Here is a 27013-nt window from a genome sequence, read left to right as displayed (position 1 = left end):
TGAGTGATCCATCTATTGTTGTCTAAGAGGTATCAAAAGTTCCAGAATTTTTCTCAAAGACTGAAAAATAGTGAAGCTCTCCAGATCCTTGTAAGCAGCGTCCTCTTCCTGCAGGCTCTTCCTGCCGCTGAGGACACCAGGGCTCCATGTGGCACTGAAGTGTTTGTCACTGCCCATTAAATCAGAAGATAAGCACACCGAGTTGTTCTCTTAGACTGATTCTATCTTTGCAGACTAGGGGTGAAAACACTGCGCTGCACTGCACATCCTCTCCAGCCCGCAGGGTCCTGTGCTCCAGTGCTAATCTTGTTTGAGGTGCAACAGGGATTTGCTCTCTGAGAGTGCCGAATTACCGCTTTGCACTTTGTGAAAACTAAGCTCAATGACAAGTTTCCCATTAGGGTGACTACGAAGAGAGATCCAAAGCTACTCAGAAATAGTGTAGGCCTTTAATATAATAGGACAAAGAAGCCACAATTTTATGTTACAATATCATAAAATAGTGCATGTTAATGGACACTTATTAAAAAGTATGTTTTTGTGAAATATGCAAAGATAGACAACGGACAGCTACATTGGATAACCATCTCCTTAAGACTTTCATATTTGTCTGTCTACTATGACCTTTTGTTTCTCTGTTGTCTTTTATCTCCTGATTGCTGCCTATTAGCACTCATTTTGCTATGAAAAAAATGAGGAAATGTCAGAATATTTGAAAAGTTTCTTTTAAATTTCATGAAAATTATGTTCTTCTCAAAAAATTCTGAACAAATGTGGTAGTACCCTAGATTTCTATATGTTTATATGCTGAAATGCATGGCCTGAAAAAAACTCAACCCAAAATGAGTTGAAACGCTTCAAAAGAATACATTTTTTCTAGCTTTCAGCTGTTTACATTAGGATTTAAGAATCAAGATAGACTTTCAAATTTTTTTCTCCATAACACAATGTGTTGTTTTGCTTTGATTATTCCCATTGCACAAATAGAACAAACAAATCCAGCTAGACTTTATTCCTAAAAGTGTGGTAAAGAAACATTTACAATACTCTGAGCAGATGTACACATTTTGGAATATATGTATATTCTCATGTCCTAATTTTAAATCAGTAGAATTAGTCCATGGATTATTTTGAAAGCTTAAATTTTATTTAAATTGTGTTAATAGCCTGTAGCTATGTGTTTCTATGATTTCCACAGAGTTGACTTGGGAATTACATAAATTCAAAATGGAAACATTTCCTTCACACGTGAGACAATTTGAGGCAGCACATTGCAATAGGACACTGGACTGTGCTTTGCTGCCCTCAAGCTGATGGATATTTAGCTATATAATAGTCTGCTGTTTTGCATAGCTCAAAAAAAACATTATCTGTAGAATGGATTTAAAATATTCTACATGTATTTGAAAGCTGGAAGGCACTGTTTATGAAATGCTAAATGAATCTTACAAATTATAAACTATCTTCTGCATCTACTGATTTGTCTTCCTCTGCTCTCTTTTTTTTCATGAATTATTTTATCAAGTGGGTTTTGTCTTTCCATTAAGTTAAATAAAAATAACTGTAGCACCAGACATTATCTTTCAGAAACTATTTGTTTCTGACACGGTTTTGAAAAATTAAACGGAAAGAATTGTTAAGTGCTTAAGTACAATGTTGTGGGTTTACTTTAACACAGTTCTGTACTAAAGTGAAAGGCTGCTAACGTTTCTGGACTTCACTATTTCAAAATACAACACTATATTCTTTGGGCAGCTGTGGGAATGGGCATAGGATTCCAGCAGTACCTCCCATGTGTCCAGCAGAAATGGGGTGGAGTGATGGACACCTGTCCTCACAGGCTTGGCCAAATCTTTAGAGTATCTCTGAACAGTCGGTGTATGTGTTTTAAAACCAGCCTCCCGCAGTGCCCTGCTTCGCCCGAGGGCCGTACCTGCTCCCTTGGAGCATTCCTAACTTACAAAATTATTTGTCGTACACTGGACTTCTCTTCAATAAAAAATTATAAGCAGTTCAGCATGGAAAAAAATGCCACATGTAGTTCTGCAGAGAAAGCATTACAATTTACAAAGCTTTATACTTTTTGTTTTAAGGAGCAACAGCGAACATGCTTGTTACAAAACGAGGGCTCTAGAAGCCCCTCTAGGTGTTGTTCAGTGCCAGGCGCCCTTGTGGGCAGCAGAGCAGGCGGGTGAGACCTTGCCCGGAGCCCACTGCTGCCGTCAGAAGCTGCTGGAGCGAGCGTGGCCCTGGAACGGGGCTGTTCACCCTCAGCCCGAACACAGAGCAGCTGCCAGGTGTCGGAGCTGTCCAAGCGCTTCTTGAACTTTGACCGGCTCGGTGCTGTGACCACTTCCCTGGGGAGGCCTGGGGGACCTGCTCCAGTGCCCAACCACTCTCCGGAGGAAAACGTTTTCCTAGTATCTAACCTAAACCGACTCAGCTTCATGCCATTCCTTCAGGTCCTGTCACCGATCACCACAAAGAGATGGCTGCGTGCCCCTCTGCTTCCCCTCGCGAGGAAGTTGTAGACTGTGTTGAGATCTCCCCTCAGTCTCCTCCAGGCTGAACAGACCAAATGAGCTCAGCCGCTCCTCGTACGGTTGCTTGGGTTCGAGCGTGGCGGGAGAAAGGGAGGGACGCAGGGCGCGCCTGAAGGGCCGCTTGCGGGCGCGGGCGGCCGCGCAGTTCAGCCGTTACCGCCGCCCCCGCTTTGAACTTCCCGCCCGCCGCCCGCGCTGCCCGTTCGCCGCCGCAGTTTCCAGGCTCAGCGGGCGGCAAAAGCGCCGGGTGGCCGCGGCCTCTCTGCGTCCCCTCTCGGGGCGGTGCTGAGGGTGGCCACCGGCGCGGTCCGCTCCGTTCCCTTGGGTCCGCCCTAGGCTGGCGCCTCCGGCGGCGGCGAATCTGCCGGGCTGGTCCCGCCGCTAGCGCGGTTTGGGCGGTTGTCAGGGAGAAGCAAGATGGCGGCCGCGGCGGCGGAGGAGGACACGGAGCTGCGGGACCTGCTGGTGCAGACGCTGGAGAGCAGCGGGGTGCTCAATAAGATTAAGGTGGGCGAAGAGGGGCCTCCCGCCGGCGGGGAGCGGTGGCTGAGTCTGGCGGAGCTTCGCGGCCCTGCGGAGTGTGGGAGGACCGAGGCTTCCCGTGCTTCGTCCCCTCTCACTCCCGCTTGCAGCCGGTGTTCCCGGCTGGAGCGTTCCCTCGGCGTCGCGGCCTGGTGGTGGCGCCTGCTTTCCCCGTGGTGTTCCCCGGCTGCTCGTGGTGGAGCTGGTGCGAGGGCCCGGGGCCTGACCATCGCACGGCGCTGCCCCGCGGCCGCGGGCATTCGGGATCCCCCGGGCGGGCAGAGCGAGGGGAGCGCGGGGCCGCCGCGGGGAGCCCGGCCCCGGCTGTGCGCGTTCGCTCTCGGGTAGCGTGTGGCCGCAAGAGCTCCCTTGCTGCCGCCAGACTGGCTGGAAGCAGTGGGCTGCAGCGTGGTGCGGGACGGGGCGGGTGAAGTTAATCCCTGCTTCGATACGGAAAGCCCTTACTGAAAATTTCAAGCGGGAGTTGTTGTGGGTCGCTATTTAAGCACTTGTTCTTCTTGAGTGTGGGTTACTTCAGTTGTTCCTTGAAGGCTTGCTAAGTCTGGAAGCTCTCGGGGGATGCTGCCTGCTTACAGGGAACAAATAGCGAGCGCTATGTTAAGAAAATTTACAGAAGATAGCGGAGTGCACGCTACTACTGAGTCTGTGGTGCAGCATGAGCTTGTGTCAGAAAGGGTAGGAAAATTGGTTCCATGGATTCTTGTTCAAATTAAAAGCTGCTAGGAATAATTATTGTGTATAATAGAGACCAAGTTTCCTTCAAAGTTGGAGGAGAAATGTAGTTTTCAGATAAGGGATGGTGGTGTTTTTCCACAGTGTTAAGTCTCCAGAGGTAGATGGTTATTGCTGATATTTCAAGAGCAGTTCAACAACTGAAGTGGTTTATGGAAGTGAGAGCATCTTTGTGTATGTACTTTCAAGTTTACTGTATTTTGAACTAGTCATACTTTTCAGCAAAATAATATTCAAAACCACATTGTTCATCACTTTCAAATTGGATGTTCCTTATTTAAGTTCTGTAAGAGAATGAAGATTCTAGCTGAAGTAACTGTGTTCTGAGTAGTGAGGCTTTTCTAATACATGTCAGATAGGCCTTTTGGGCCACCTGTTAACCACTCACCTCCTATTAAACAATGAAAGTATGTTGATAGTAAAATTGTAATTTAAAAAAGCATGGCAAGGCAGTTGGGTCACATGGAGCTCGTGAACCATAATTTCTTAATTCCTACCTTTGTGTAGTATGTAAAATTTCATACTATGGTTGCCAGTCCGTTGAGTTTTATGTGAATAAATTTATTGTAGTTCACTATTCTATAATGCTTAGAGTGTGCAGTGTTCAATACTGTGTAAGGTGCTGTTATGGCAAATTAACAAATGACTTAGAAAAGTACAAAATGCAGCCTCCTTGCCAGATGATGTCTCTCCTTAATACAAGGTGCTACTGTTTAATAACTGGTATGCTTATGGCTAAGGCTTTTGACTGGAAGAACTCATGGTGGCTTTTTTCTTAGCTGTAAACCTTAATTGGCATGTGAGTTTGTTGAGTGTTGTTTGGCAGTGTTAATGACTTAGAGATTTTGTTCTACTATTACTTGACAAAACCCTGTTGCTGGAAGAATTAAGATTGAGCAAGGCTTTTTAAGCTGTAATCTTTTAATTGAAATTAGATTACACCATCCATTAAAAAAAGTTGCAGTCATTCTTTTATTAAAATTAGTTAAACTTGATTTTGTTCAATAGTGCTTATCTATTATGTGTCAATATTTTTTTATTATGTGCTAGAACTGAACATTTACATGTTATCAAAACTGATGCTAGTTTCACACTGTAGAATGAGAACTGACCATTTTTCAAGATGGATGAGGCTAGAAAGCTACAATAAAGGAAAAAATATATGGTCAATGTATAGCTGCATTGGTATGAAGTACTGGAAAGATTAGAATTCAAGGGGAATTATTTCAGTGGATGGAATGTATCAGGGTGTCACATTTTGTAACATAATGAGAGTAATTTTTAGAAAGAAACTTATTGTCATAATTTAGTTCTCTACTAAGACACGATTTTATAATGGCTTGCAGTTTATTAGTTTGTTCTTATTTTGATGTTAATTTCTTGGCTGCATTGTTGTTGATGTAAATTATTTATCTCAAAAATGTTACTTAGATGACATTTTAAAAATTTGTTCATAATTTTTGTATTTGTCTTAAAGTTTGCGCACTGAGGTAATTAATAAAGTAATATTGTTAAAATTGGAAGTTGTATAAATGTATTTACTGCTTGCAGTTGAGAATTTCCTGTATTCTCTAAAATGCAATATGTGTGTATATGTATATATACACACTTAAATGTATGTATATAGTACAGATTTCTACTATATGTAGTTTGTTGACCATTGGAATTAGTCTGATGAATGAAACAGCTTTCTAATGAATTCTGTAAACACACAATATAACTGTAGATATTTGTATTTCAGTGAAAATTATCCGTTTCTGTGTGATAGTGTACAAATAGGAGTGTTCTGTCTTGAAGAGAATGTGATCTTTCTCCTAGGGAAGCTGTCGTCATCTGAGCAAGAGGAGCCATTATGCTTCTTGTGTGTTTCTTTGTTATCTTATTTTGTTTTGGTTTATATCTTTTAATCTCTTGCTTTGGAATACTTTTAAGTTCATATTACCTGAATTTTGCATCTTCTCTGGAACTTGCTGATGCTGCAGTTATGTGAGGGGGGTTAGCATCACTAATGTCATATGCCTAGGAGAGCTTTTGGCCAGGTGGTACTGCTAATTTCTTACTAATTTGCTTCAAAACCTGGATGGCTGAGGTACAAGCTCAGTGCAGGTGGTGTGATGTTAGAGAGGATAAAAGAGAGCATTTACACAGGTAATTTAAAATTGTTCTGCTTGCTTTTGCATCTTCGATCCATGTATGGTAATGAACAGTGCTTTTAAATGTCTTAGAATTATTAACTGTCGTGATAAGCATGCTGTGCACTGCAGTGTAACCTCCTGTTTTCTGCCTGTTGTGATGTGTTGTTTGTTTTGAAGCAGTTCATACCAGAAAGTCAACTTAATATTTATTTTTTTTTTAGTTTTATAAGTCAAGTAAAATATAACCATTTTTAATTTTTTCAAATAAACTAACTGAAATTCAACATTTAAATGTCAATATGGTCCTCATCGTATTCTCAGGGAGGAGTCTAACTGGTTCACTACTAGTCCAGGACTTTGTTTATGTCTAGCAGATTATGTGTGCACAATCACTGCTTTATGTCCCTTAGCCAAGATTCCGAAGTATAGCAGGCAGTGGGGGAGAGCATACCCACCACGTGCTCAAGGATGAGAACCTTTACAGATTTTGCAGATGGAGATTACAGGAAGGATATTGCTGAGTAATGTTGGTAGAGATGTTCCTGGTTATGGTTTGACTCCATCCTTGGATTTGCATGTAGACTGGGAGAGGTGTTTATCCTGGTGCACGCGGAGGTTTAGCCCGGGTTGATCACCAGCAGTGAAACAGCTCAGTATTCAGCTATGTCTCTTTCCAGCACAATGCATCTGCTCTCTGTCTACCAAGGGGTATGAGAGTTGTTTTGGAGTTAGGAAGTGGAGATACTGAAAGTTGTGCAGAAGGGTGCCCATGTGCCACTAAATTTTACAAATGCAAGAGATTGTTTATGCTTGGGCATGCATGGGCCTGTTCCACAATGCTGGAGCAGACGGTGGTTACACATGCCTGTGATTTAGCTGGCAGGTCCCTGAAAAATCTTATGCATTACTTTAATAATTTCACTTCCCTAAACCACATATTTAACCACAGCATCCTCTGATGCACATCTTGTGAGTGCAAGTTTGCAGGAGATTTTGCACCTCCAGCTGGCCCAGATCTCTGAAGTGTATCCCATATTGGCACTTGGTGAGCTTGCCTACCCCTTGTTTCTTAGGGAATACAAAATGCTGCCTGTATGGCTTCAAAAACTGTGTTCAGCTTGCTGAAGTGGGTTGAGAAGAGTGGTAGCATATGCGTTTGACAGGCTGAAATTTATATTATGGTTTCTGCTAGTGAGTCTTGGATGAAAAAAAGAAGCCCAGGACTTCCTCTGCAAAAGCTGCAGAACTCTTAAGGGTTCGTAGAAATGTTGAGAGATGCACAAAGCAGACAGCAAGGCTCTGTTAGCTAGCAGACAACGTCATACTCAGCTGTGCTACAGGTACAAAGTAGTTTATGAAGCTCAAGTTCCCACTTTTTTACTTAGTATTCCACAGTGTTGGGAAACCATTGCTCATTCATATGAAATATTGCCCCAGCAATAGAAAATATGAATGAAGTTTGATAGGAAAAAAATATTTTGATGAGATCTCTTTGGAGGGTGTTGGGATATGGGGATTGAAGGTGAATTGTGTAGCTGTACAAAGGAGACAGAATGCAAAGAGCAAGCCATATCCAGAGTTTGTGCTTGTTATTAGAAATCATCTTGGCCACTGATGTGCCTACGTGCTTTGAGGAGTAGAAATGTGTTTGAAGTTTGCAAGTATTTTCCTGTTGGAAAATACTGTCTCAATTTTTTTCTTAGGAAAATCAGATCTCTTGTTTAAGTCCTGGACAAATATATTCTAGCACAGTCAAAGACAAATACTACCAAAAAAAACCAACCAAACAAAAAACAACCCAGAAATTCCATGGATTTGCTAAATATTATACATTTTGGAGTCTACAAGTGGGAGGTAGTTACAGGTTACAGGTAATCATTCAGTCCTGAATGGTCTCTTTCTTATCCTTTCACTTTTCATCCAGTATCTGCTATGTAAGATGCTGTGGATGGCTTTATGGCTTTACAAGCATACTGCTAAATCAGACCAATAACCTTGCTAATGTAGGTGCTTGTTGTCTTCCTATTAAAATCAAATTTCCAAATTAGATAAGCATTTTTTGAGATGCCACCTAAAAAGTGTGTTTGGGGAGCTCTTGAGATAGTAAGAACTGTTAATCCTCTTTTTCAGGGAGCTGCAGATGGAGGGAGCTGTTTTCATGGACAGTCCTTAGGGTACATGCAAAAGGGTCTCTATTTCCAATAGGGTAAACTTACCCAGGTTCTAAAGAGGGATGCTGTAGTTCAGTGCAGAAAACACGTATGTTTTCATGGATTTCAATTTCTGATTTACAGTACATTAACAATGAGTAAAAACCAGTGTTGTCTGATGAGTTGTAAATGCCTGGGACGAAAAGGGGAAATTTAATTTTGTTTCAAAACACTTACCCATACATTTCTCTAACACAGGCAATATTTGTCATATATAATGATAGCCTTCCTTGTTTTAGCCAAGTTCAGTGAAACCAAATTGCCGTTTCATTGACATGAGTTCTTGCCTGATAAAACTTCTTAGGGATAGAAGAGAATGGGTGTCTTTCACAGTATGAGAAAGAAGTCTGTCGGTTTGATGGATGTAAAAATGATAGACACTTACTCATCAACATCTGTCTCTTGACATAATCCTGTTTTATTGATGACTTAGAAAGAATATGGCTGGGGAATTAGAATATCAAGCTTTGGTCTGCCTTTCTACTAGACGGTGAATAAAATTCTTCACAGTGTATTTGGATTGTGTTGAGCACTGCTAGCAGAATGAGGCAGTGTGGAATAGTGAAATGTTGAAATGACAAGCATAGATTGTAACAATGTATGAAACACGTATTGGGCTGGTGCCAAAGGGTACTAGGCCAAAGAGAAATGCAGTCTGTTCATACCCATTAAAAACAAAAGAAGTGTGAGAAGAACACTGTAAGTGGATTAATTTGTGTAGTTATAACCTTCATATCTGCTGGTGGGAGCAAATTGCTGTGGCCGTACCTGATGATGGTGATCTCAGTCTCTGGTGTTTAAATTCTCTGTGACTAGCCTCAGGTCCTGAAAAGCCTATATGACATTGTCCATCCTACTGGTGTAGTATGATTCATCTTGTAGTAGGGTGATTATTCCTTTGGCCTCAGCTTTGTTGTTGTTGCTTTTTACTTTCTGCATGAAGATGAGAATTACTGCTTTAACCTCACTCAAATTCTAGTGTGTGGTTCTTTGTCTAAATTTATTGAGATGATATTTTGAGAATATTGTGCTATGATCTCAGCAGTACCCACCACAAAGGATGAAGGTCAGTGTGTTGTTGTAGTACTGTAAACTTTCCTTGTGGGGATAGTACAGGAACGTGTAACTTCAAACATTGCAATGCTTACAGGGTTAGAGGGTCGATTCAGGGCTGTGTATTTTTGCAAAGACTTTAGGGTGGTATTCTAGATGATATAGGTAAGCTAAAGGGACATGTAAATACCAGTGGCATTATCTTCTGGTGGTCAACTCCTTACCTTAAGTTTATTAATTGGGCACTAAAGTAAATAAAGGTGAACCAGCTATTCATGGAGAATGGTAACATCTGAGAGAAATTGACTATGTGTCATTAAATAGATAAGAGGAAGAAGAGCACCTCCATTAGTAATTAAAAGCCAGTGGATTGGACCTAGAGGAGTGGAGCAGGTAAACAATCCCAGTTAAGTGAAAAAAAGTGAGTGTTTGATATTGTTCCAGAATCTCAGAACAGGTCAGACTCTGGATTAGCTGATGTACTGGCAACTACTTTCAGACAACTTTATTCACTGGTCCCATGATCCAGACTCTTAGGGGGGTTTACCCCTGCCCTACCCACATGCATTGACTGGTGTGTTTTATTTTGAACAGTTGTAGCAGCCAGTCAGAAATGCTTTGTTAGTTTTATTATCCTATTATGTAAATATATTTGGTTTCTGTGGCCTAAGTGAAAAGAAAGCCTTGCTTTCAGGTTTATTTTAGTGAGGTAAGACTAAATAAATAAGTTATTCACTGCTGGTTGCAAAGTAAAATGGAAACTGATTTTGTAAGAATAATATTTACATTAATGGGATGTGTAAACGGTCTCACTGATTGACAACTGCACCCCAACACCAGAAAAAAAAAGGTAAGAATAATAAATAAATTATTTGCTTATAAGAAGATTTTCTGATTGAATACTGTATGCCAGCAACTGAAAAAATGTGATTGCAGTGTCAGTATGACCATTGTGTATAATTGTTGTAAGCATTTTACTCTTCTTTTGGTGGGAAATCCTTTTAGCTTTTTTGCATTATTTTTTGTCTTTCAATAAGGTGTCCAAAGAGAAGTTTCCTTAAAAAAGAAGTGTTTGTTTTTCCCATGAAAGGTTTTTTTGAGTTTGGGTTTTTTTGTTTGGTTGTTTTCTGAGTGGGTTGGGGTTTTTTTGGTAGGGTTTGGGGTTTTTGCTTTGTTGGGTTTTTTATGGGTGGGCATTTCCTTTTGGTTTTATTTTTTTGGTGGGAGGGACCAGTTACTTCATGTTTAGTTACCTCTTGTAATATATATGAGAAAGTCCAGACATTCTTTATATTGGCCTTATTCTTAGTTATGGAAATAAATCTTTTAAATTCTTATGGTTTTTTGCTGTTGAGAAAACTTTAATATGCTGTCTTTTCTAGTTTATTACTACAGTGTTATCTGCTGACTTCAAAATGTCAGATTAAGGGTTGATTAAAGTGGCAGACTAATTCATCAAATGTATGTTATCCATTTGACGTGTTCAGTGAAAGTAGAACTGAGATGCTTACAAAATTTTTTAAAAAGTAGGCAAGGCATAAGCTTCAATATTCAAAGTAGTCCTTAGAAGAATTCTGATTCTTTATAATAATATATTTAGAATCAGGTAGGTAAACTATTACTACCGGGAGTATTTGAATGACTTTGATCATGTTCTTTTCCTTGAGAAATTCTGGGGTTTGAGTGTAATCTGACAAGAAATCATAGCAATTTGTATATCTTAATGTTTAGTTTTTAATGGCTTATTATGGCCTATTTGTTCGTATTTCCTGAGTGAATTGTAAATGAAGGGTAGGTGTTTTGGAGCTGCCTGAAAGAGATGGATGTTTAACTGTCAGAATAAACTAATAGGAGATAATTTAGGTACTTTGGAATCTTTTTATGTACAAAGAAATAATTTAGGAAGTCTTGTATCAAATTATGCTGCCCCCTGCCTTGTTCTCAGAGTGGAAACTATTATTTCTCTGCCTCAAGTAACATTGCCTGTAATCTTAAGTGTTTTAATTGCACTGATATAGATTACAGTCCATGCCAAGTTGCTTGAGGAGAAACAAATAGCTGTAAAGCTACTTGTTAGCTCTTTGCATCCTATTTGCTTAGGAAAAAAAGTGCTTGTAGAAATGCTGTTTGTTTTGTTTTTTGTTTGGCAGGCAGAGTTACGAGCAGCTGTGTTTTTGGCATTAGAAGAACAAGAGAAAGTAGAGGTAAGAGAACTGTAAAAAAACAAATCAGAAAGAAAAAACATCCTTTCTGTAGAATTAAATATAATAGCTTTAATACTTTCTATTTGTGAAATGTAACAAGATAGAAATATGTATTTCTGCATAAGATGTATAAAGAATGCAAAACAGGACTATCAGGGTGTTTCCTGATGTTTAAAAATAGGAATTGTTAAATAGCCTTTTGAAGTTACAATTTTAAGTGTCTGTCTCTGCTGGGTTTATATGGCTTCTGTCCAGTTGACCAGAATGGCTAAATGTTTTCTCCATCAAATACATCTTTTAAAAAAGATATCTACTTGACTGATCAAGATTTTATCAAATCAGAATAATTTCTTTTGAAATTGAAAATGCTTTACTGGGGTGTCTTGACAATATATTTCAAAAGCAGTTTAGTCCAGTAAAATGCCAAGTATGCTAATGCTTATGGTATTTCCCTTAAGGATGTTGTAGGTTTGCTTCAGGATAATTTGCTTTAACACTTAAGGATGAATTCTTAATAAAGAGATGGACTGTGTACTGACACCTCCACAATATATTAATATTTAGGGAATGAGATACTGACACATGGTTGCATAAGAGTACTGCTGTGGTATACAGATACCAGTTTTGTGACCTCTTCTGCTGCTGACTTTGCTTCATTTCCTCTGTCTTTCCATTTTCTACAGTTGGGGTGTAGAGAGTGCTGTATGTCCAGCCTCTCTGCTTCAAAAGGAGAGGAATGGAAAACTGATCTATTCCTCTACTGGTTAACTGAAACAGACAATATTGGGATGTTAGTAAGGATGGGAAGTAGTTATTCTATGATTTGAGATTCCATATTCCAGAAATTTAACATAAGATGGCTGAAGAAGATGTGGTGGAAGAGTAATATAGAGTAATACAGTGCCATCTCTTTATGGGAAGCATCAGGATATTATAGAGCACCCAGAGAACAACCTCCCACACTACCTGGAGAGTAACAGCAATAGTTCAAGTAACAAGAAGAGAGATTTGCTACAGTACATTTCAGCTCACCATTTCTCAAAAAGCTTACACGTATCATGATATTTAAAATTTGCACTACTGACACTGGTGACATGTTAATACTTACCATGACTCTCAATTCTAAAATATTAAGCAAGATTTCCTTTTTTCAGGTAGCACTTTCTTGTGTGTTAGCATTTGCAACTGTAGTGATAAATACCTATTAACTGATCCTTTTCTTACCCAGTATACCCATTCTATCTTAGGAATGGCATTTAAAATTTATTTTGAAAAATCCCAGAACAATTTTAACAAACCCAGACACAGCATATTGATTTATTACTGTTTAAAAATTGAAGAGGGCACATCTAACAAGGGAGAAAAAAGCATTTTTCATAATATCTTTGAAGATGTTTTAATTAATAGAAGATACTGATTTGTGTTCTAATAATTATCATCGTCCACAATTCGTTTGGAAGATTTGTAAATTTCCAATTTTTAAAAGGCTGGACTGAATTGCCTTAAATTTTGCACTATATTAGAGGAGCAACATGGGAAGTTACCTGCTTAACTTACCTCTTCAGTCATTAGATAAATAAAAATCAGTATGCTATTAAGAATTTTGGTGAAATTACTTTAGCTATGAGACAAATTCAATTTGCCTAAATAAATGTATTGCTACATAGCTTTTACTTGTAGTTATGGAATTCATACAAAGGTAGATTTTAAAGAAGTGCATTGCACGGGCAGGGCATCATTGTGCAGCAGAGTATACCAAAACACTAGCTTTCTGTGGTTTGCAGTTTCTTGCTAGCATGTAGATGACATTAATTGCTGTCTGCTTTTTGCTTTTTGACAGAACAAAGCACCTCTGGTAAATGAAAGCTTGAAAAGTTTTTTAGGTACAAAGGATGGTAAGTTCTTTGTTTAGTATATACTTCTCCTGATAATAAAAATAGGAGACAAAGGATTAAGTCTTCAAATCTTATTAATAGTGCAGTCTCCATTCACATTAAGTATGCTTTTGTTCCTTTCAAATGTCCTAATTACTACTCATTCAGAATAGAATTAAATCTATAATTTTTAAAGTCAATATTGCTGAAGTTATATTTTTAATTAAGGTGATTAAGGCATTGAAGTTAGTATTTCATGATGCCTTATGGTTGTGCTAATTCAGAGACATTCTAGACCAATAGAAACAGCAACCAGTGAAAATTAAGAGTAGAGGTACAGGAGTGAATGCACATATATGACAAATGTCAAAATGATGTTTTTAAAACAGCTGAATAGTTAAAGAAACCGCTGCATGTGAATTTTGTAAGCAGTCTGTAATGCTCTTGCAGTATTACTGGCTTAACTGATTTTGATACTGATGGCCAAGTTCAAAATTAGGGAGTTAGTATACAAACTTGCTATGAGGTGGTAGTTTGCTGAATGTCTAAACTATGTCCGTACTGAAGCCATGTGTGCTGGTGTTACTGTTAAATCTTTGAAATAAGATTTGTTTCTGTCTGGTGTATTCTAACTCTTCTTATTTTCTTTTTAGGTCGCTTGGTAGCAGGTCTTGTTGCAGAATTTCTACGGTTTTTCAATCTTGATTTTACTTTAGCTGTTTTTCAGCCTGAATCAAGCACAGTAAGATAGACTGGTTTTGTTTGTATACAGTGCTCACTGTTTGAAGTGCATGGCAATGAATGCAGAAGCTATGGCAGATACATTTTTCAGGAAAGTGGGCTAATATGAATATTTCTCTTTATCAAAATCAATGCTAGATAGTAATTTAATTTTGAATTAACGAGCTGATAATTTTTGTGGAAACATGTAATGGTATATGAATCCTGCATACCCTGCAACATTTTTTGCCACTAACTTTACTATGTCATAATATTAAGTTAGTGTTGTTACATGAAAACTAAAATAATGTCAGTCATCTGCTCTGAAAGAAATTTCAGTGACAAAAAAGGATTTTGTGCAGATATACTTGACAAAAAGTGTTTGAATAGAATAGTTCAGTTGGGAGTGAATACAGTGAATATGTGGCCTAACTGATTGCTTTAAGGCTTTAGGTACTGAATTAGAGGGTTTTCATCATCTTTGTCTCTTTTTATGATATAAAGGTTTTAATAATAATTTTGAGTTTGAAGCAGTTTCATTTCACTGCAGAATTTCTCATATCTCAAGTACTTTTTTTTTCTTGACATTGGTTTAAATAGTTAATATATTTAAAATCCAATTTCTTCAAATCAATCAGTTAGTTGACTTCTATTTCTCAGAAATTCATGTTTCATTTTAGGGGTTTATTCAAAGAAAATCCCATACAACTTTGTTCTTTGCCAAATATTCTTAGCCAAATTAGTTGCTAAGTTATTACTAGAACACATCTGTACAAAGATTCATGTTCATGCTACCAAATAGAAACAAGTAAAAACAGCCACGCTTTGTATTGTGTTGCCACTCACTCTTGGGAGCAGTGCTTCATTTGCATTGTAAAGGCATCTTATGCTCTTTGAAACACTCCCTTCTGTTTTCCAATAAATGTGTCCATTTCACGTATTGAGGAGCATAAAGGAAATTTGGCCAAAGTTAATTGAGCTGGCCAAGACTGCTGGGTAGGGTGCTGAGAGATTTGACTTTGTCTTTCTCTACTAGCCTCTGCCTCTGAGCAGTTTCTTGTGCTGTCTCTTTATCCAGTGTGCTTGGCTAGTGGTAGCTCACTTCAGTATTTGCTAGACCTGTGTTCTGATAGGAAGTGCCACGATATGGTCATAAGAGATCAGGATGAACTGGTGCCCTTTGCAGTGTTTCTATCTGGGGCTGTGCTAACCAGCCTGGGTTTGCTTTAGCATTCTGCTTCTCCTGTAGTGTGAAGTTCAGTTTGAAAAAGTGTTTTTGGGGTTTTTTGTGAGGTTTTTTGGATGATACCAAGTAGCTTTCATCCCTTTTTCTGTCCAAACCTGTGTATTTTTTAATGTGGAACAGAGACTGAAAGTAAGTGTTAATCTGTGCAAGCATAGCTCTGTATGCATAGGAATGGTGACTCCCCATCATCCATGAATTTGCTGGGACCACTGGCCGGGTGTCCTTGGATCCACTTTTAAATGTGATAGGCTAAAGTAATTTGGCCATATAAATTCTTAAATTCCAAAGCATGCTAATGGTGGCTTCTTGCATATTTAAAATAACTTTGCATGATCTGTGACAGATCAGAAGTAAATTATGCAATAGATGATATCCAAAAGAGGTGTAGATGAGGCACTTAGGGGCATGGTGTAGTGGTGGACTTGATGATCTTAAGGGTCCTTTCCAACCTGAGTGATTCTATGATTTTATTACTTTAGTCCACCAGCAACAAGAAAACATAAATAATCACTGTTTAGTTCAGGTAGAGCTGTGTTAAATAAGACTTTTTTGTATTACAAAATTTATCTTTTGTTTTCTGACAGTTATTTTGATGTTGTGGTTCTTTTTTCTTCTATCCCCCCAGCTAAATGGCCTTGATGGTCGAGAAAACTTAGCTCGAGATTTGGGAATTACAGAAGCAGAAGGTACTGTGGGTGGCCCCCTGTTGTTGGAGGTTGTTAGGAAGTGTCAGCAGAAAAAGACTTCAGGTGGTGGAGAAGTAAGTAATATTAAATTGAAATTTCTTTCTTTATAATTATTTATTCTTTCTTTTAATGATGAAAAATAAACTGAATTTATGAACACTTGGCTATTGTTGTACTATTATACTGTTTCAGGTCTTTATTATATTATGCCTTCAACTTAATCAGAGAGATAAGAGATAAACTTTATGACTATTAATACCACCCTAGGGCTCTTTATTAATATTCTACTACAGCATAGTAGCACAGAGTGAATCTAGATAAATGACACAAAACACTGTCACTTATTTTCTCTTTTTTGTAGTTGTTTGGTAACACTTTTATCTATACCTGTTTTCCTTAGCATACTTCTAATTTTAATATGACCTGAAAAGCCTCAAATGAGTTTTGTCAAAAGCTTTAAAGCTCTACTGAAAACATATGTACTTAAAATTAAATATATCAAAGTATTTAACTATTTGAAGACTGTGACAGTAGTTTTTGAATGGAATAGATAATAAATATGTTGATTAAGTGAATTAAACCCATCCAATAGCATTTGATTGTGACTTGAAAGAAAGTTCTCTACACCCAGGAGGTATTCAGTGTCCCAAAGAAAGCTTAAATTCAGGAGTAGTTGTCATAGACTTCTTAACATAATAATTTTCTGTCACATGAAAGCGGGATTTCCTTGAACCCTTGTATTTCCTTGTATTTGTCTGGGAATACCCCAGGAAAGCCAAGACTCTTGTGCTTGCCAGTCTGTCTGTGTCCTGTTACAGGGACTCCACTGAGCAGTCCACTGTATTGGAGGGTGTTTAACTGACTTGCTGAGGGACACGTGCCAGCAGTGTATTGGAGTCAAATCCCATAGTGCAATTTAGAAGGGAGAGCCCCTGCTGGATCTCCACACTCTGTGATTTCCAAACTGTGTGTGACTATAATGTCCCAGTTTTCTCTAGTTCTACTGTTAGTTGTCTTCCCAGTGTCAAGGTTTGCATACTGTCCAAGTGAGGGTGGTAGCCTTGTTTCTTGTTGGATGCAATTATCATAGGATCAGAGAATCACTGAGATTGAAAGAGACCATTGAAATATTATCCAGTTCAAGCATCAGCGTAGCACCATCACTGTAACCCCTAACCCACAGCACCCAGCACCAGATCCTGATGCCTCTTGAACACCTCCAAGCATGGTGACTCCACCACCCCTCTGGGTAACCTATTCCAATGCCCGACCACTGTAACAGTGAAACATTTTTTTCTGTTATGTAATCTGAATTCCCCCCTGTCTCATGTTAAAGCCATTTCCTCTGGACCTCTCACTGTGGGCACGGTAGAAGAGTCTGGTCCCCACCTCACTACATCTCCCCTGAGCCTCCTCTTGTTTAGACCAGCTGCCTCAACTGTTCCTCTTAGGACATGTTTTCTAGATCCATCATGAGTCTCGTTGCACTTCTCTGGACATGTTCAATATCTTTTCTAATGGGAGGGGCCCAAAACTGAATGCAGTAGTCGAGATGCAACCTCACCAGTGCCAGTTATTACAAAATCAAATATAAGTTTTAGTAAGTGCTTATTTGAAACTTCTTAGGTGGCTCCAGTTCTAAGTGACAGCCAGTGCCCCACATCAAAATCATCTGATGGACGGTCAAGTGCACATTCTATACCAAATAAGGTAAGATCATATATAATGAAAAGCTTTGTAACATACATGAGATAAGTAAAAGAGGGAGCTCTTGTGAAACTGCAGATATGACAGCATTCACTTAAATGATCTGCAATTTGAAAATATTTATTCCACTCAGCAAAACTTTCATCTATGATTCCAAGCAAAGATGAACTGTTGTGCTTATACTTTTCTGGCATGACACAGTACAGGCCCCAGAACAGAAAAGTAGCTGTAGCTTCCCGTTTATTGTAGCCAGGCTATCATCAAGCTCTTAATTTTCAAAAACAATTCTGTTACTGTAGATAGGAAATCAAAATATTTTTATTACTACCACTTGTGGGTTTAAGTACTTTTTCCTGCCCTAGAAAACCTGAGCTACTGCCAGCAATTGAATGTGATTCTGTGACTGAAATAAAATAGCCTTGCTATGAAAAAGACCTACCAAGGTAATTGTAACTTTCATGGCCTTTAATTTGAAAATTTGGCTTCAGCCTTCTGAATGAAAGTTAATGACTGATAAAAATACTTCAGACAGTACAACCTGCATACATATTGGCTATCTGGATTAAATAATACCTTTTGTTTTGTTTCAAAATTGTGCTGCTATTAGTTTGTAGAAAGGAAGCTAAATCTTTTACTGGCTTAATTTTAATAAGTCTAGGAGAAAGTAAAAATAGCAGTACTCCTTGCTAGGTAATAATATAAAAACATTTTTCTTTCTCAGCACCTTGATTATCTAGGTAAATTAGAATATTGTTTTTTGGGCCACAAAGCCATGCTAAGTTGCAGTTTGAGTTGTGTGACTTGATGTGAAAGGTTGCACATGGAATTGTCCTTAAAGTTTCAGACTTTAGGACTGAGCCATAAGCATGAGAAAAAGACTGAAAATTACGTACAAAAGTCTCACTTTTGTCATTTTTGGTTTTAGTATTTGAGAGAATGTGTCATTAACTCTAGTTTTCTTATGCTTATTACTTTAAAACCTAATACTATATTGCAGAGATTTAGTAGGGAATTTAGCGTAATTTTCATGGGTTTAAATTGATTTCTTTTGAAGACAGTGGCTATAACTAAGAACCTTTGTTTGTAGAGATGTTGCAAAAGACATGAATAAAATGTAAAAATCAGTCTGTCTGTAGATTTCTTTATTTGATAACTAAGATTGCTTTTAAAATTGCTTGCTTTTATAATAGAAGTGATGTAGATAGCATAGCAATGCACAGGCTGGAACAAAAGATTTTAATGGCAGCAACAATAAAGAACACTTTGTAAAGTGATAAAACAACATTTTATGGTGTGACTCTTGACAATACTAATGAACTTGCTTCCTTTTCAGGAATTTGAGGTAATATTTTAAGAAGTGATGCTAGGTGTATGTTATGTGTTGTGCATTTATATATACACTTAGAGTATTACATGACATGAATACTTACTCCTGTCTTTGTCTTTCAAGGCTGCTGAAAACACTCAGAGTGATACAAGTGTCTCATCAGGGGAAGCAAGCAAAAGAAGTATTCATTTTCTGCCTAATGAAACAAAACTAGATCCTCAACTAGAAAACAAAGACTTGAATACCAAAGAAAAAAGTGATCCAGTTGTGGATGAAGATGATGTAGAGGGAGATTCTTTCTTTGATGATCCTGTACCCAAACCAGAAAGAACTTATAGCTGGTAGGTAACATGGATGTTCTTAATACATGGTTTATTTTGTCCTCTGAATGCTTGCAGACCTTTGAGAGCTATTAGTTATTTGATTATTTGCTTTTGTAAGTGTTCAGATCTGGAACATTTTATTTCCAAAATATTAATGTCTCTGATTTTGTTGTATTCTATTCTATGCACAGTGTTCTCTGGGATCTCTTGGATATACTATGAGTGGAAAAACCTGTATCACTTTAAGATGCATCAGTTAGGGTATTTAATATTCCCAGCCTGTTTCTTTGGTGGAATGAACATGTATGAGGCACAGACTTGAGTGTTTCTTCTTGCAACAGAGCTGCAGTGATCATCTGTACTAAAGGAAGTGGACAGTGACAGGGACAGTGCATTAAATATTGATACAGCTTTGTAAGGAATACAAAAAACACTCTAAACAGTGGTTTTTGTCTTCCTCTAAATGGCTCCACAGACTGTAATAATAAGGAAAGTTTCCTTACAGCTGAGGATTTTCTCTTCACATTGCAACACTTTTTGTGTTTTCAGTGAAGTGTTGTTACTGCTGCATGTGCCAATTTTGCAGATGCATGCAAAGCACGTTTTTCATTGTTCATCTGTAGAGTCTGATGACTGAAAAATGCCATTTGAAACAAGAACTAGTTACTGAACTATGCAGCAGCTTTGTTATAAAACCGAAACATTTGTGTTATGTTATCTTGAAGCTTAACTTAGATACCACTGTATTGAGCAATGCTGCAGGATCATTTCATGGTGTTCTTTTGCTGTGCTCAAGTAATCAGAGAACTGCTTCAGCTTAGCAGACATTAAGAAGAGGTTGCAGGATCATTTGTAAGTCGGTTTGGCAGTTGACTTTTTCCCCACTATGCTGATAGTGGGCAGAGCAGCACAAGCTTTTTTGTATTAGTGCTACAGTTGATGCTTAGTCTTAGAGTAGGATCCTTGGTGCTTGGTGCTTGGTAGAGCACAAAGTCATCATACCAGGTAAACGAAGTCTGTCTCTAATAAATTAATGGACTCTTTGTAAAAGATTATTTATAATACAGCCTTTGTTGGATGTTTTTTGTTGGAGTAGACTTTTTTTCCTCAAAGGGCAGTGATTGTACTCCGGAAAATACTGTGTGTAACAACTAAACCTACTATAGTATTTCTTTTCTCATTGTTAATATCAAGATTAAAACTGCATCTGAGTGCATTTACTCCTCCTTACTCGAGAACTTGTTTAGCTAGCCTTTAACCAAAGTAACCATTGTAGCAGATAGTCTAAATGATAAGTTGGGTAAATTAGAAAAGACTGTAAAAACTTTTGCATAATAATATTTACTAATTTCTTATTTTTTGAGCATTTTCATATGACAGCAAGGGAAATTTTCTTTGAAACTGGGTAAACTAGATTTCTTCTAAAAGACAATCCGAAAAACAGGCTAATTACTTAGTAAAGTAAGGATTTTTTTTTCCTAGTAGAGAAACTCCCTACAGAAAAAATTGTTGCCAGATTGTCTGTCTGTAGTAGTCACAGTCCACAAGTAGTATTTTGTAGCACGTTACTGTGATGCAGCTATTCTAGTAACATCCCATAATGAGGTGTGCTGAATGTTTTACCAACAAATGAGCTAGAAGCTATTTGTAGCTGAGCTGTGTGTGCTGAATTGCTCATTTTTACCTTCCTGACAACTCTTCTAGAGGGCAAAACCCCTCCCATATTCTTGAGGTAGAATCCCCTTTATGGTACTTTGTGCTGGTGTGCTGGGGTCCCAAGGGGTAAATAAGTAGGACAGCTGCCAGCATTGCTTTCTTTGCAAAAAAGGTATTTTCCTTATGGAAATCTTGGCTTTCATTTAAGATGGGTTCAGAGCAAGCAGTTGCTAATGACAGTGTGAGGGATGATCCAGGCAATCATTATCTCTATGTCTCTGACCCATTGTTCAAAATTTTGAAGCACTTTAACATATGATGTTACACATGATACTTTGGTGATCTAGATATTATGAATTATTCAAATTATGCCCATTATTAATAGGAATGGAATCAAAATAGTAAAAAGTTCTGGAAATACTAAATATGAAAATCTTGGTCTCTTTTTATTTGTGTTTATTTATCTTTTATTTGCAAGTAAGATTTGAACTAGGTAGTAGCCAAATGAACTTCAACATATGGTAAGATCTATCTTCCTATAACCAGGAGGTTTTTGTTCTCTAAACTGACTGCTCTTAGAATTAATAGCTTCATCAGAAGTAATTTCTTTAAGACATAAAACAAACTGAAGTACTGATTTATGTCTGAATCTTTTTTCTTTTGGCTGCATTTACATGTGGGGATGATGAAAGGCCCCTAGACATAAATAGTGATGCTGATGAAGGTGCTCTGTCTGTGGGAGAAGACAGGCGGAAGTATTTGCATGGGTGAGAAAGTGGCTTTCTCAGTCAGTGTTGTGGTTGACACTTGTGCCAGGGAACTGCCTACTGCTTTTAAGGTTGCAGTGAATAGGGCTTTTTCCTTGTTCTTTTTTGCTGTAGTATTGCTGTTTTAGTTTTATGACATTGTAATAACAGAAAAGAAGGTAATGATGCATATTTTACAGCTCTTATTGGGAGTGGAGTATTTATTTATTTGGTTTTTACAGGAAAACTGAGGCTAATAAAGCAGGAGGTCTAGCATCCCTTTCTGATGCACCGGCTCTAAAAAGTGGGTTAAGCTCCCTGACTGGTGCACCTTTACTAAAGGAGTCTGATAGTAAGTTTTCATATTTTTTTGTGTTTTGATGATTGTAGAGGTTATTTCTGTAATGCAGTGAATTAGCTACAAGTTCAGATGGAAGAATGATTATGTGGCCCCCTTCTGGTTGTAATGTGCTTTACAGTAGTGCTATTTTAGGGTGGTGGCATACTGGTTTGGATATATTGTGCTACCACTGGGGCATTTTATGCTTTGGAGCATGAAATACTTATCTACATCCCTTTTTTTTGTCTGTATAGAAAGGACTATATAATTCTACTGCTCAGTTTTAAATGAAATTGGCTTATTCCCTTGTATTATCTTAAATTATTTGTACCAATTCTTTAGAAGTGTTTGCTTTCATGTTGTGAATCCCTGAGTAGTAGGAAATTATTCCTATTTACTCCTCGAGTTTTTAACTATTATCAGAGTTCAGCTGATAATATATGAAAATATATGATATTGCTGTACTATACTATAAAAGTGCATAAGGTTGAAATAAAAGAACAGGTGTTATAAATGCTTAGTTTGTACGTGTAAGTGGGATCTTACTAATGAGTGACAAGTCCAGTTTCTGATATAAATGCTTTTGTTTGCAGATTTGGATAGAAACTCTGTTTTAAAAGACCTGCGGTTAGTGAATGCAAAGCTGGGATCACTAGAATTAGGCAAGTAACTGCTAAACATGAGGAAGCTCTGATATTTTTGGTTGGCCATAACTGATAAATTCTGGCCCAGATTCCTAGAGGAATCTGAGAAACTCAAATACACATACTGAGCTAAAATCTTCCCGTTTCTACTTATGTTATTCTATTTAACATAGATTGTGAAGCTTAATATGGTTAAAAGCGACATGTGATCTAAAGAAATCCAAAAAAATGCAAACTGGTCTCTTGTGGGTTAATATTTTACACATGGAGCAAAAATTTGATTCATTCTGTGCATGCATTTACTAATACCAAGTGATGAATTTTGTTGTTGAGGTTTCTACGAAAAGAGCAGGTTTATATTTTTGTTAAAAGATAGCCTGGTAAATATTACTGCTTTTCAGGTGCATATTTAGAGGCCCTCCACACCTTTGAAAATTGCTTTTCTTTTGGTGCAATATGAAGAAGGTGTGATGGAAGAATTCTCTCAAAATAGAACTGTCAAGTATTTAACTTTTGTATTCAGCAATGCAGCTAATGTCCTGAAAATGTATGTTCAGTTTTGAAACAGTTTATGTTAATAATACTGAGATTAAATAATGGCAAACATAACTCATCTTCCTAATCAGTGTAACTAATTTAATCTACTCCCACTTTGCTGGTCATCAGACCATGTATTTTGGTGCAGGAATAGATTGGGGGGGGGTTGTATTTCCTGAAGAGAACTTGTTTGATTAATAGCTTTTAAATCTTATTTAGGAAATGGAGATGATGATGAATATGCTGATGACTTCAACAGGTAAGAGAAGGATCGTACCTCAGTAGGGTAGTACTTTATGCAGTATAAGCATATCCACTAGCATATTTCAATTACTTCATAATATGACAGACAGTCACTATCACTGGGTATTTCTGAACTCCTTTAAACTTCAGTTTGCTATTTTAATAGATTTAGTTACCAGTTAGAAAACCAACCAAAACATATCTCTTTTTATATAGGGATAATGAGTTCCTTAAAAACCTACTGCTAACTTCAGCATGATTCTGTGTTGGGTTCGTTGTGGAAAGGGTTTGGTGTTTTTCCTGAACCATGCACTTAATAATGTTTTAGCAATTAATGCAATTAGTCAATAATTATGTTGTATGCTGAGATATACAATTGTAAATAAAGTTGGTAACAAATATTTAATAACCTCATGCTTATGATGTGAAGGTATTGGTGTTGTAAATTGCATGATTGAGGCCTAAGTATTTCTCAGTATTTATTATGGCTTCGTTTAGGTAGAAAACCTGTAGTTGTTATGAACTTCACATCTGACTTGCTAGGAAGTGCAATTCCAATCAAATGCCAGGTATAAAATAAATGTCATACCTGGATGTTTGATAAGGAAATACTATTTCTGTGCTTATGGTTTGCTTTCTCTTTAGTACGAGTCATCGCTCAGAAAAAAGTGATATCAGTATTGGCGAAGAAATAGACGAAATTTCTGTGGAAACAGAAGAGTCAAATGCCAGTGATAAAGTATGATTATTTTTGAATTGTTGTTTTTTATATTCTTCTGATCTTGTCTTGACTTTGTTTCCAACCTTCTGTGAAGTAACATACTGTTATCTTTAGTTCCTAGGTTGTATGTTAAGGTCCATTATTCATTACATTTTGGTTTTGACACCTAGTATCCTTGCTAAGTTAGATGCTATACTGATTAACAAAATCCCAACAAAACAAAAATCCTGCAACAGTTGTTCACTAGCACAACTCACTGTGCCTTTCTAGGTGAGTAAAATGTTTTGGAAGCTGGTTCAGTGCCCAACATACAAAGGTTTACCCCAGTATCTCCAGATCTGTCTGAGTACCTCCTAAAGGATTGTGTAATCTCACTGAAAGAGCTTGAGGCCAAAAGGTATATGAAAGCATATGAAGGAATACATGACATAATTCTTACTGTTTTTGTGGTTTCTGAGTTTGCAATTTTTTTTATTTTCTAGCTCGAAAGCATCACTCAAGACCTTACCATTTCTCAGTTAAGCGACGTTGCAGATTATCTAGAAGATGTGGCATAGAATTGGACAGCAAAAATGTTTCGTTGTGCTGGATTAGAAGACTGCTGTGGACTATTAATTTCAGACAATCACCTTTTGCTGGAATGTCCACTCCCTATTTGTGCCTTGTGTTTCAAAAATACTGTAGGTGAAGAAGGTTTTTAAATACTCTGAACAAGAACTCAATGAAATAGTGTGTTCCCACTTGACTCTGATATCAGAATTACTTTCTTCATTTGATTCAGCCAAACTTTTCACAGAAGGACGTGGATTTTCCAAGCAGAACGTCCACTGCTGGCAGTGGACATAATAAAAACCAATTGGTAAGAGAACATCGAGAAAGAGGCATGTGGCTTTATAGTGAACTTGCACTGTTATTTTAACAGTCAGATTTTTTTTAAAGATAACCAAAGCAAGAACCTTCAAAGGTAGTGGTTCAATTTACACTTCTTTTAACACAACCTTGTCAAGTCAGCATGTAGTCAATATTTATGGTAACTCTAGCCACAATACCTAATTATTCCAGACTTACTTGAAACTGCTTCTTTACAGACTCCTCTGAAAGTTGGACTTTACCTTTTTTAAAGGCATATTAAATTGAGAGTATCTAAACTCTTAAACCTAAATTTAGCTATATTCAGGAGCTAAATTTAGCACTAGTCTTAACCCAGAATATTCTTGTTTAAATATGTTTGTCAGACCATTGATGTTAAGACCTAAGCTGTTTTTATATATGCTAATTTCATCAATGTTATCTGTTGTTAAATCACAAAAAGTAATTTTGTAAGGATTCACAAATCAGTAACTAAATCTTATGGGATAAGTTTTTAACAGTGTGTAATATTTAGTGGAGCTTTTATTTTTGAGGATTCTTCATGTGCTGTAAGATTACTTTCATTCTTGAAAATATTTTAAGTAAAAATGAGCGCCAAAAAGTGAAACTACTAAACTTCTACTTTTCAGATTCTGACTGCTGTACAAAGTTCAATGCAAATATTTTAAAATACCATACTGAAGACATTATGGACACTAAGTTCTAGCTAAGAGCAAATTCTTGTATTTTCATGATGCTCTTGCAGAACAGGGTCAGTCGTGGCAGGGTTGACACTTCTTGAATGATACTGTTGCAAGTGGCACTGCTATAATGTGTAGGTCATAGACATTTGTAATACTGAAACAAGACTTCAAAATGTGCACTTTCTGAACATTGTGAACACATCTGGAAAATAGACATGTAAGTGAATATAAATAATTTTATTTTTAATGTCATTTTCTTTTTTGAGAATTTGTAATTTTCTTTTTCAGGAACACTGTTGGCCTGTCATCAGTAGTCACCACAGTGGAAGTAGCATGCTAAACTAAAGCCATTGGTTAAGTATATAAAGCTGCTACTAGCACTAGAAGCTGACTTAAATGTTTTTTTGCACTGGGCCAGCAGGCCTGGAGCAGTGCTGGGAAGTTAGGCTTGTACATTACATAAATGATTTGAGAGGAGACAGCAAAAGTGTGCCTTTTATTTATGTGCACCCCAAAAATAGCCAGCAAAAAAGCATCAGAGTATTTAGTCATGGTGTTAACTTTTAACTTTGTGCCATATTGTAGCAGCTGAACACACAGGAGAATTTTTTTCACCCCAGGAAGTCAATGTGCCATAACTTCAGATAGGAACAATGCTGTAATATAGCCTGTGTAAAAAATTTATTTAAGGGTAGGGGAACCTGTGCCTCAAGATAATGTATATGGAAAAGTTTGGATTGGACTTTTTTTCCTTTCTTTTTTCCTTTCTTTTTTTCTTAAGAGAATCAGCATGTCTGAAGGAAATAAAATTTCACATGAACAGTTGCTTTTGGCATTCATTTTTAAGGTGTATGGAATAATGCAGAGGCGGTGTTGTTGGCTTTCTTACATGCCTTGGGAAAACATGGATGTTCCATTACCTGTTAGCTGTAGGATATGGGGCAATTTGTCTTACCAAAAGAAACTAAAAGTTTATTAAAATACTTATAATTGCATTTGAAGATGTGGCCTTTTCATTAACTAATTTGATGTTTTAAGTGTTAACATGACTTGTGTTAACAGCCAAGTATTGTTCTCTTATCTTGGCAGTTAATTGGAGACCTTTCACTTTGGCTCTAATTGAAGGAAATACCAAAAAGTGGTGTGTCTTCATACTGTTCCTCCTGTGAACTTTTACTGAATTGTGTACAATAATTCAAATTGTAAAATAAAGCTATTGTGCTGGCTAAATCGTGTTTTGAGACTTGTTGAACCAGAAATCTTAACATTT

The 27013-nt window shown here is 37.5% G+C and overlaps 1 protein-coding gene across 3 annotated transcripts; it reads left to right on the top strand.

Moving 5' to 3' along the window:
• Positions 1-31: 31 nt before the first annotated feature.
• On the top strand, positions 32-26973 carry CEP43 (centrosomal protein 43). Of its 3 annotated transcripts, XR_008429835.1 has the most exons (13): positions 32-3050; positions 11367-11420; positions 13261-13315; positions 13948-14036; positions 15886-16020; positions 17573-17656; positions 19104-19321; positions 21948-22057; positions 22639-22707; positions 23446-23485; positions 24115-24208; positions 24673-25049; positions 26032-26973. XR_008429835.1 is itself a non-coding variant. In XM_053937724.1 (12 exons), exons 1-12 carry the CDS (start codon positions 2961-2963, stop codon positions 24745-24747), a joined length of 1113 nt encoding a protein of 370 aa, XP_053793699.1. In that variant the 5' UTR covers positions 32-2960; the 3' UTR covers positions 24748-26973. The 3 variants fall into 3 exon arrangements, 2 of the variants coding, with proteins under 2 accessions (XP_053793699.1, XP_053793700.1); XM_053937724.1 differs by having other exon boundaries at positions 24673-26973; XM_053937725.1 differs by lacking the exon at positions 24115-24208 and having other exon boundaries at positions 24673-26973.
• Positions 26974-27013: the final 40 nt, after the last annotated feature.

Source organism: Vidua chalybeata, chromosome 3 (assembly GCF_026979565.1).
Source record: "Vidua chalybeata isolate OUT-0048 chromosome 3, bVidCha1 merged haplotype, whole genome shotgun sequence".
NCBI classification, from domain to species: Eukaryota; Metazoa; Chordata; class Aves; order Passeriformes; family Viduidae; genus Vidua; species Vidua chalybeata.
The sequence above is the reverse complement of the archived record's forward strand: the minus strand, read 5'-3'. Positions and strand labels throughout refer to the sequence as shown.

Bases quoted from the DNA above. Each gene is read 5' to 3' on its own strand.
- CEP43 (XM_053937724.1), top strand. From the start codon at position 2,961: ATGGCGGCCGCGGCGGCGGAGGAGGACACGGAGCTGCGGGACCTGCTG. The intron at 13,316-13,947 runs GTAAGTTCTTTG...TTTTCTTTTTAG, and splicing joins TTTTTTAGGTACAAAGGATG to GTCGCTTGGTAGCAGGTCTT. The intron at 14,037-15,885 runs GTAAGATAGACT...CTATCCCCCCAG, and splicing joins TTCAGCCTGAATCAAGCACA to CTAAATGGCCTTGATGGTCG.